Source organism: Sinocyclocheilus anshuiensis, unplaced genomic scaffold (genome assembly GCF_001515605.1).
Source record: "Sinocyclocheilus anshuiensis isolate Anshui unplaced genomic scaffold, SAMN03320099.WGS_v1.1 scaffold952, whole genome shotgun sequence".
Taxonomy (NCBI): domain Eukaryota; kingdom Metazoa; phylum Chordata; class Actinopteri; order Cypriniformes; family Cyprinidae; genus Sinocyclocheilus; species Sinocyclocheilus anshuiensis.
Genome location: NW_015552656.1, coordinates 261,367 through 272,482, shown reverse-complemented (window position 1 = coordinate 272,482; position 11,116 = coordinate 261,367). Strand labels below are relative to the sequence as shown.

Below are 11,116 nucleotides of genomic sequence, written 5' to 3'. Positions count from 1 at the left end.
ATGCAATTTATAAACTTTAGTGACGATGTGACACTGCCTCGATTGTGCAAGTGACAATTCCTGTCAACTGGGCAGCGTGCAGCTGGCTTATAGACAGACGCGATGTGTGGTGATTTGAAGACATTTGAGTATTTTGAGAGAGAAAGAGAGAGCATGTGCGCAGTGATTCACTCACGCTGTTTGTAAAATTACGTCTCGCACAAGGTTTTCAAATTACTTTATAAGTTATTTAATGAAGAAATATGAAAGTGAGTACCTCACCTTCAGCATTATAATTATTTTACCCGCGCCGGACAGAGACTGAGACAGTGCCACTGCATGTCGTGCCAAACCTTCTCACGGCAGCGTCATCAGCTTGAGATCGTTTTTTTGAGATCGGACTTTTTAGAGACCGCCGATCAAACATCCCAACGTGATTATAGGCCGATAGTGATCGGTAGCCGATCAATCGGAGCACCCCTATTCACAATGAATCTTAGCCTCTCGCTGAGTTTTCAGGGCTACTTCAGAAACAGGATTGAGATCCACTGGTTTAATGCCATCCAACACCTTTAGTTAATTACTCCTTGCAGTGTTTGCAAAACTTTATAAACAGTTGCACAACCGTTTGTTTCACAGAAATGAAAATCAGATTCAAAAACTGCTTATTCAGCCTTGGTCTTTTCCTTGGGTTTTATGATTTATTCAGCACACCTGCAAGTTAGTCATACTAGAAAAACACAATGTTTGACGTCAGACTGTTAATAAACAAAGAATCAAGGTCGTTGATCGCAGAACCATCTGAATAGAGGCCTGTAGAGTTTGGTGTTTTAAAGACGACACGTGATTTCTTATATAACACATTTATATATTGCATCAGTAGGAAGCTGTTGAGTTTGAATTATTGTTAACCGCTTCGCATTTCACTTGCATGTCTTTTTTCTGTAGACTCACGACTCTGGATGAGCTCGACTGCAGCTTCAATGAGATTGAGGCTCTGCCGTCCACCATCGGCCAGTGTGTGAACCTGCGTACATTTGCTGCAGACCACAACCTGCTCACACAGATGCCTCCAGAGGTCAGTCCGGTCCCGGCACGATGCATTTAAGACAGCATCAAATGGCATTTATATATTGCCTTATATATAACTGCCATAATATCTTGTATTTCAAAGTAAAACAGAATGTTGTGTGGAGAATAGTGCAGGGTGAGATTTAAGTTGAACCAGCTGGATAAAACAAAAACCAATTCCCACTGCTGCTGTCAAAACGACTCGTACAAAATGGTTCAGTCTCGACCGAATCGATCCTGCAGTCTGATCAAAGTGTCCTCCTTGAGGCTGTGCATCTCAGTTGACCCTTCATGTGTATGTTTGTGCATCTGACAGATGGGCAGTTTGAAGAACGTCACCGTTCTCTTCCTGCACTCAAACAAGCTGGAGACTCTGCCGGAGGAGATGGGCGACATGCAGAAACTCAAGGTCATCAATCTCAGCGACAACAAGTACGTCCCTTTGCCGCAAACACTGCCAAACATCATATCATACACATATACACAATAGCCTGCAGTGTATTCTAAAACATCACCTGCTAATCACCTTATTTTCAACTTAATTTACTGTTCTTTTATTGGATCATGTCCCTTTTATTTTATTTCAGCATACTATCATCGTCACTTATTTCTTATGCGTGGTACAGTAATCAGGTTTCTGCTCTGTCCTCTTTCTGCGCAGGTTGAAGAATCTTCCGTACAGCTTCACTAAACTCAACCAGATGACCGCAGTGTGGCTGTCTGAAAACCAGGTGGGCAAAGCTCAGACACACAAGGCATAATATACAGTCATTAGTGTGAAATAAACAGCAGCAGAGTGATCAGGACTGCAATGCAGGCAGAGGGTTGATTTTTGACTCTGAAGGGGATTTGTTTGTTTTGTTTGTTTGTTTTTTGCACTAATGGCCTACTGAATGTAAATGATCTTGCTTATTACACAACTACTTGGCTACTTTCTAAATAAGTAAATAAATGGACAAAATAAATGGACATTGTATTGTGTAGAACAAGTTTCCCACGCTCATCGACAAGCTGGAAATGTAAAATAGTTATTTAAAGGTGTGAACAAGTCATTTGAAATTGGTAAAATATAACGAAGTTGTGGAATTTTCTGTTATAATATAATATAATATAGGTAACACTTTAGTTTAGGGATCAATTCTCAATATTAAAGGGTTAGTTCACCCAAAAATGAAAATTAGCCCATAAATTACTCACCCTCAAGTCATCCTAGGTGTATATGACTTTCTATGAGTTATATTAAAAATTGTCTTTGATCTTTCAGGCTGTTTCATGGCACTCAGCGGGTGTTGCATGCATCAGTCCAAAAGAAGTTAAATAAAAATCGCCCATCCATTTAAAAAAAGTGTCTCACACGGCTCCGGGGGGTGAACAAAGGCCTCCTGTAGCGAATCGATGCGTTTTTGTAAGAAAACTATCCATATTCAAAACGTAATAATCACTTTAATGTAGCTTGCGCCAACAGTTGTACACGGAAGCAGTTCCGGGCGGATGACGTATGAGGTCTATAAGACAAGTGCTATAAGACTTGAAACTAGCAGCTATGAAAGAAATTGGTTGCCTGGGACAGTGATCAGTTTTATTTTAGCCATGTGTATAAATAAATATTTGATCACATAGAGCATTTCAGAGGTCCACGTTATAAATTTACATAATTCACAGCATCGCAATAATCTCATACACAGTCACTTCCCAGACATACACTTGGAAAGCTTGTCCTTTAGCGGGGTCTGTGCTGTTGGCAGAGTGATTTGATGTTCCCATCAGCAGAGCTCAGAGTCTATTTAGCTTTAATTTATTTTACATTATTTATTTATTTATTTTTTTAGAGCTTGAAGCTGTGAAATCAATTTAAAACCAATCAAAAAGGTTACGGTGCTTTTTTTGCAAGTGAATATAGAATTTTGCTGCTGTAAAAAAAAATTGATCCATTTTGCAATTGTGGTAACACTTTAAAATAAGTTTGACTTTAACTTTAGTTAACTACATTAGATAACATGAACTAACAATTAAAAATACTTCTAAATAATTTATTAATCTTATTAATCTAATGCTAATCAAAAGTTGTATTTGTCAATATTATTTAATGGACCTGACCTAGCATTAACTAAAAATGAAGAGATTTGATGTTCCCATCAGCAGAGCTCAGAGTGTGTGTGTGTGTGGGTGATCTGTAATTGAAAGCCTGAGTGATTGTCGCAAGTGGCCATCAAGCCTGTGACTAATGCTTATTGAATATAACAATCACCTCCACTCCCACATGCGCCGTCAGCCCACCTCTGAGGTTCAACACAGCACAGACTTTATCTTAAGATATGATGATAATTAAAGGAATAATTCATCCTAAAAATGTCCTCTTTCTCATTTCATTACAAACCTGTATGGCTTTAATGCTCACAAGTGCTGGGCCAGATTACGGTCAAATCTGCATTGTTGTGATATTTGCTCTCAAGGAAGCAATAACTGAAGCAAATTCAGCTGAATGCATGAGAACAGCGCCTCTATGAAATAATAAAACACTGGTAGCGCATCTAATCATCATGAGCCATATGGTAAGGCTCTGCCAAAATCCTCTGTGAAGCAACCGCTCTGCAAGGGTTTCTCAGCTGGAATATCGACAGCTGATGTAGATTGCACTGCGAGATGAAGGTGGCACGCTGTTCTTTATTGATTGTAATGTGTGGTTTTGTAAAGCTGCATTTGATTAAAGATGAGATGAGTTTAAAGCCAGAGCCGCATGGCCTGAATCTGTAATGAGAGCTGTCCAAACCGGCAGAGTCCTCATGCTGTGTGTGTGAGATGGGAAATGTCATACTCAAGGCATCATCACTGATCCTGTTTTATTTATTTTTTGTCTTTTTTCTTCAGTCGAAGCCCCTCATTCCCCTGCAGAAAGAGGAGGATCCAGAGACGCACAAGACTGTACTCACCAACTACATGTTCCCTCAACAGACCAGAACTGAGGACTGTGAGTATCTAGTCATGCAGAACCTGCAGCTGTCGCACCCTCCTGTCACTAGAGTTTCCGGTTTGAATGTATGCCTTTTATTGGAATTGTTAAGTCAAGATATACTTGCATTAAGTCAAGTAATCGATAGATGGATGGATGGATGGATGGATGGATAGAATTTAATATTATTACAATTTAAATTACCTGTTTTCTATTTGAATATATATTAAAATGTGATTTACTCATGTCATGCAAAGCTGAATTTTCAGCATCATTACTCCAGTCTTCAACAATTAAAAATACTTCTAAATAATTTATTAATCTTATTAATCTAATGCTAATCAAAAGTTGTATTTGTCAATATTATTTAATGGACCTGACCTAGCATTAACTAAAAATGAAGAGTTGTATTTTTATTAACTAACATTAACAAAGATTAATAAATGCTGTAATAAACACATGGCTCATTGTTAGTTAATGCATTAACTAATGTTAACTAATTGGACCTTATTGTGAAGTGTTACGGCAATGGTAAGCACTGACATTGAAACAAGAAACAAATTTTAAATGTTTCAGAGTAGAATTTCCAATTTTTTATTTCGATTTTTTTTTCCGATTGTGACTATTTAAATGCAACATCAGTAGTCAGCTAACCTAATAATCTCAAAATGGCTAAATACTGACCAGTTAATCGAGCCAGCCAATATATTGGTGTATCACTAAAATCAGTGCACCTCTGTGTAAAATATATAGTTTTATAGACATTCAAACTTATTTAAAAATCCTAGCAGTGTCAAATGTCTACCTGCAGCCAGAGCTTGCTCAGGTCACTGTTTTCTCTCTGTGAGACTCGAGTCTGCCAGTGTTGCTGGGAGTTTCGCTGTGCAAATCACAAATGGGCGGCTCGCTGGATTCCAGAGGGGGAAGAGATTAATAAGTCTTAACCTGTTTCCTAGCAACCCCACTCTAAACTCTTCAGAAGGCAAACGCACTGGAGCTGCGGCTCTCTGGAATCCGCTTCAGTTTGTTAGCATGATTGAGCTTTAGAAATGGTCTGAAGTCTGCGCGCCTACATGACAAAACGCTCTCCTGAACCCAGACATCTGGCTAAATGGGCACACAACACAAATAAGAATTGATGTGAAGTCTGTGCCGCCCACCGAGCTCAGGCTGCAGCAAAAACGTGCAGTTTAATTCAAGTTTTTGCTGTTTGTTAATCCACATAGTTGAGAGACACTGCATTAGTTTTAATGATTTGATCGAACTGAATCACTGAAATGAATCAAAACAAACTCCGCACAGGATTTGAGGTCTCTGAGGTCCTTGAGCCCATCATCCAGCGATGGCAGTGCTGTTGTTTTGATTGTTTGGTAATGGTTTCCTGGCTTCTCTCTCACACAGATTTGCCCAACTCAGACAGCGAGAGCTTTAACCCGTCTCTGTGGGAGGAGCAGCGCAAGCAGCGGGCGCAAAATGTGATTTACTCATGTCATGCAAAGCTGAATTTTCAGCATCATTACTCCAGTCTTCAGTGTCACATGATCCTTCAGAAATCATTCTAATGAAAAAAATAAATAAACCTTACTGACCCCAAATTGTAAAATGTATTTTATATATTCAATATAAAACAGGTATTGCAGTCAGTAATTTTTTTTAAATATTTATTTTTGCTTTTTGACACAATAAATATTTATTAGATTACATAATAACATTTGTTTTTATTATTATTGCTACTACTATTATTATTATTATTGACATTTAATTATAGCAAATAAGATGTTCTGGTTGAATTGTATTGAATAATTATATATTTTTTTTTTATTAAATTCACCAAATGTTGAAAAATTTCAATATTCCAAGTTCACTCTTAATGTCTTTCTCAAACTTGTCATTTAAAAAAAATGTACAAAAAATTTTATATACTTTAACCCGTCTCTGTGGGAGGAGCAGCGCAAGCAGCGGGCGCAAGTGGCATTCGAGTGTGACGAGGACAAGGATGAGAGAGAAACACCCCCGCGGGTCAGTTCCCACCGTCCGCTTCTGTCCAGGGTGCACTCTCGATTTTCTAGTTCCCTTTGTGCATGTCCTGCGCCGTCATATCACCCATCTCACCCCTTGTTGTTTTGTCCTGTCCTAATTAGCCATTGCACACTTTAATTTTTTCTGAAAAGGTAATGCAAGCCACAAAATCCCAGCCATTTGGAACATACTGAGTGTGATTTTTTTTTTTTCACTGCGGATGGAGCTAACTTGCACATGTTGCCAACAAAAAAAGCAAATAATTATCAAAATGTCCTTGCAGTTAGTTGATTGGTACAGGTTTAGCATGTAAGAGATGCTGTTTTTTCCATTGCAAATAACATGCAGCAAATTAGACACTATAAAACATTTCTGTCATTATTTACTCACCCTCATGTAATTTCAAATCCGTATGACTTTCGTTCTTCTGTGGGACACAAAAGGAGATACTTTGTGACTATGCTGGCCGCTCTTTTACATGCGGTTATTATTAATGAGCTTTGAATGGATGCTAAAACGAAAACTATTAAAAATTGATTTTGTTTATTGAAATTAAGATGAAATAAAATAAAATATAAATATTATATGAAAAACTTGCAAAAGTTGCAACTAACTGAAATTAAGTTTAAGAAATGAAACTGAAAGCTAAGCTAATTATATTATAAATTGTATATATATATATATATATATATATATATATTCTAAAATATATTTTAAAAATAAATATATGTAAATATATCAAATTAAATATATTCAGAAATACTAATAAATAAGTCACTAATAAAAATGATGACAGCACATAATAAAATTACTAAAACATAGAAATAAAAGCTAATTCATATTATTAATAAATACTCTTAACAGTTTATAAATAATACTAAAATGACACTGATTCAGGAAATTTTTCTGAACTGGATCAGCTGATTTACAAATCTGGCAACACTATTCATTCATCAAGGGGAACTAAAGCGGGTGTCAGGATTTTCTGTAAATAACAGCTTAAATTTCTGTGTGTTCGTCACATAAAGCTTTGTATGCCTTCCAAAAGACTTGAGAAATGTAATGCACTTGTCACATGGACCACATTTATGATAGTCCTGTGGTGCTTTTTAAAAGCTTCACTCTACATTCACTATAACTGTATGACAAAGAGTGACCGGCACAGTTCAGAATTTCTCATCGTGCTCCACAGAACGAAGTCATTCATACAGGTTTGAAGCGACATGAGAGTTAGTAAATGATGACAGAATTGTCATTTTTGGGGGAAAATTATTTCTTGATTCCTTGGCGGCTTGAGGTAAAGCGGTTTCAGTGGAACAGCCTCACCTGGTTTGTCAGCATGTCATAGCCTGTGCTTCACTGCATTGCAGTGGAAATCTCATTAAAACTCTAACCCTGACATGACTCCTGTCAGAAAGTGAAATGGAAGCCTTCACTGTCTCAGGGGCCCTCGAGCGTACAACGTCAACCTTATTTCTTCCTTCCACCCCTCATCTTGCTGATATTACGTACTCGGTATCTCGTTCCCTCCCTCTCACGTCCTGTCTTGCACTCCTGATGAGTCATTATGGCTGTCTGGCTTGTCTGCTGTGCCAGGAACACATACAGGCTCCCAAGCTGTCTGACAGAGCATCACTATCAGCTCTCAGAGCGCCAGTGTGGCCCTTCAAGAGCAGCCCTCCTCGTTGTGGGTGTTGTAAAAAGCTTGCCAACACCTTTTGAAATGAAACTGTATCGGTGTTTGGCCAGGGGTTCAGCGACCCTCTCTAAAAACGTACCTGTATTTTTTATTATTTATTTATTTATCTGTCTGTCTATTCATTCATTCATATTCATATTATTCATATTTATAATATTATTATCCATATTATTCATATTATTTATGAATTCAGTCTTTTATTGTAGAATTTTGGAAGAGAATTTGGAATTTTAAATAAATTAGTTAAAATACTTAATGTTTAATGTAAAAAACCACCATGTTTATATATAATATGAATATAAATGTAATAATAAATCAGATTTATCATTTATTACAGGTCCTATTAAGTTCTCCTGAATTAAATTCCTTTTGTAAATCAACTGAGTTTTTGTGTTTACAGGAGGGCAATCTGAAGCGTTACCCCACACCGTATCCTGATGAACTGAAGAACATGGTGAAAACGGCTCAGTCCGTGGCTCACAGACTCAAAGAGGACGAGTCCGGGGACGAGGCAGGAAAAGAGACCAGGGCCAGCGAGAGGAACCACATCGGAGTGCAGGATGTAGGCGTGAAGGTTGGATTTTTAAATAATTATTATATTGATCTGTTGATTGTGTAAAGAAGTGAATCCTGGCATGGATTTTGGAATAACCCTGAATTTCCTGTGTGTCAGGTGATTGAAAGTCCCTGCACTAATGGCAAAGCTGTTGAAATGGTGCCTAAAGCAACGATGAACAGTCATCAAAATTACGAGCCAATAGATTCATTAGACAAACACAGCATTGAAAGGATCCCTCTCAAGACCTCCGACAACATGAGAACTATGATGAACCATGATGATACGCTTGAGGTACGGCAACAATGTGTCAATATTAAATGCTATGAATATGGTTTTTTAATCAAATGAATAAAAAATTATTTACTCATTCTAGTGTAGTTTCAAACCTATAAGAGGGTGAATGTGGACCAGTCTGTCAGACACCAAAAATGACAAAAAAGCACATTAAAAGTAAAAATAGTGTGAAAAACTAACCAAAATTTAACATATAGCTTCAGAAGAATACAGTATTCAATATTGTACTGTAGCCATTGGATTACAATCATTTGTCACAGTATACCAAGTCAATTTTTATTTTTTTCGACTCGGAGCTTTAAAATTGGATTCAATAAATTAAATTAGCCACTGTCACATATTATTCTCTTACTGTGAGTGGATGTGAAGTTCTTGTCAGGACACATTTGCTCATATTGTATTATATGAGATTTAATGATGTCAAGACATGCTATATCATCATAGGGTACATCATTTAAACGAATATGAAAATGAGTTCAGTTTACCACTATAGAAGACGAAGGAAAATTGGAGTATAAATTAAATTTAAGCTTTTGATGTGATGTGGTTGTGTGGTCAGGACTCAGAGGAGCTGTCATCTGAGGAGGAGGAAATGAAGATAGCCGAGATGAGACCTCCACTCATTGAAATTTCCATTAACCAGCCCAAAGTAGTGGCCCTCAGCAAGGACAAAAAAGGTAAAGTGATACTTGCCTTACTCTCTCACTTTGCTTAATATCAATTAATAATTCTCTCATTAACGTGGACAATTGTTACTCAGATGTTTCTCAAAATAGGGTGTGTAATAGAACTGTTGTTTTTCCTGTCTGGTGTTGTAGATGATGGGAAGGATGCCGACTCTTTGCTGGATGAGACGGTGGCCAACAGTAACCAGAACAACAGCAACTGCTCTTCACCATCACGCATGTCTGATTCAGTGTCCTTGACCACAGACAGCAGTCAGGACAACTCCCTCTGCACCCCAGAGAGAGAGTCAAAGATGCCTCTGGTCCCCAAGAACGGGTACGAACACACAGAATACACAAAAATTTAGTAATGAACAGCAGTTTAACTAAATGTTTCTCTATGGAAAAGAACTAAAATGCAGTGCAGCGGCTTCTACAAAAGTACTCGCATCACCAAATAGTCGCAAAAGTCTAGTGTTATTTTCGTTAACGAAAACTATGATGAAAATATTCGTTGATGAGCTTTTTCCCCATGACTAAAACGAGACGATGATGAGACAACAAGGTCAATAAATGATAACTGTGACTATAGTAACATGCAATATCATTGACGATAAAAGACGAGACTAAAATGTCCTTAAAAAAATTAAAATTATACAAAAATCTCTTTATATTCATCGAAAAAAGTAGACAAAATATTATTGCGGACTGCTGTACACGCCTCTATTATGCAAGCTTTCATGTGTGCGGTTGCCAGATATCAAGAGTTCAAATCCCCAAATTAGAGCTTCTCTGTTAAAAGGACACATTTTCTGCCCAGTGTTTTGCTGAATTTTTGCAATCTGGCAACCATGCGCACGCGCTTGCTCTTCATTACGGAAGTGCCAACGATGATATGAAAACACCGACAAACAAGTAACCTGGAGTTTAGCACTCTCCAATGTGAGATGTTCGGCTTAAGTGAAAGTGTCATTCATCCAGTCTGTGCTCTGTCATGAGATCTCGACTGTTTTGTTTGCGATTGTGGTTGCTGAATAAATGCGCTTACTCAACCACTGTTGTTTTAATAGAGAAACATTACTATTAGGTATATAATACTTTGTTTGTTTTTACCAGTTTTCATAATGTAGACAGAGAGAGTGCATATGTAAATCTTTGATATTAATTTATATATTAAATAGCCTATAATATCTAAGTCTTTGATATTCATTTTTTTTTATATTAAATAGCCTATAATAAATCATTACACTAGATGAGGTAAAATAAACCATTTTAATGAGTTCACATTCTGTTGGTTTGTGCTTATTGGTGAAAGTGCAATACCTGAAATGTAAAAATAAATTTCTCATAATGACAACAATCATTGCGATAATAATTTTGAGCAAAACATTTTTTGGAGTTTAACCATTATACAGCATGACAAAAATGTGAAGTTTCATTCATCAAAGTTTTCATTGACTAAACCTAGACTAAAATTCTCAGACATTTACCCTCGCTTTCACAGGCAAGGCTTACAGTGGGTACGGAAAGTATTCAGACCCCCTTCAATTTTTCACTCTTTGTTATATTGCAGCCATTTGCTAAAATCATTTAAGTTAATTTTTTTTCCTCATTAATGTACACACAGCACCCCATATTGACAGAAAAACACAGAATCGTTGACATTTTTGCAGATTTATTAAAAAAGAAAAACTGAAATATCACATGGTCCTATTCAGACCCTTTGCTCAGTATTTAGTAGAAGCACCCTTTTGGTAGAACCACCATTTTTATCTAATACAGCCATGAGTCTTTTTGGGAAAGATGCAACAAGTTTTTCACACCTGGATTTGGGGATCCTCTGCCATTCCTCCTTGCAGATCCTCTCCAGTTCTGTCAGG

General features: G+C 37.2%; 1 protein-coding gene across 2 annotated transcripts in view; it reads left to right on the top strand.

Moving 5' to 3' along the window:
* The window catches only part of LOC107667260 (protein LAP2-like), a 100,088-nt gene that overhangs the window by 76,535 nt on the left and 12,437 nt on the right, over positions 1-11,116 (top strand). For both annotated transcript variants that reach the window (XM_016458886.1, XM_016458885.1), the window contains exons 11-20: positions 928-1,057; positions 1,367-1,482; positions 1,712-1,781; positions 3,919-4,018; positions 5,402-5,448; positions 5,945-6,019; positions 8,119-8,292; positions 8,392-8,568; positions 9,131-9,248; positions 9,390-9,573. In XM_016458886.1, the coding sequence (XP_016314372.1) occupies positions 928-1,057; positions 1,367-1,482; positions 1,712-1,781; positions 3,919-4,018; positions 5,402-5,448; positions 5,945-6,019; positions 8,119-8,292; positions 8,392-8,568; positions 9,131-9,248; positions 9,390-9,573 (1,191 nt within the window). The remainder of the gene's footprint in view (positions 1-927; positions 1,058-1,366; positions 1,483-1,711; positions 1,782-3,918; positions 4,019-5,401; positions 5,449-5,944; positions 6,020-8,118; positions 8,293-8,391; positions 8,569-9,130; positions 9,249-9,389; positions 9,574-11,116) is intronic.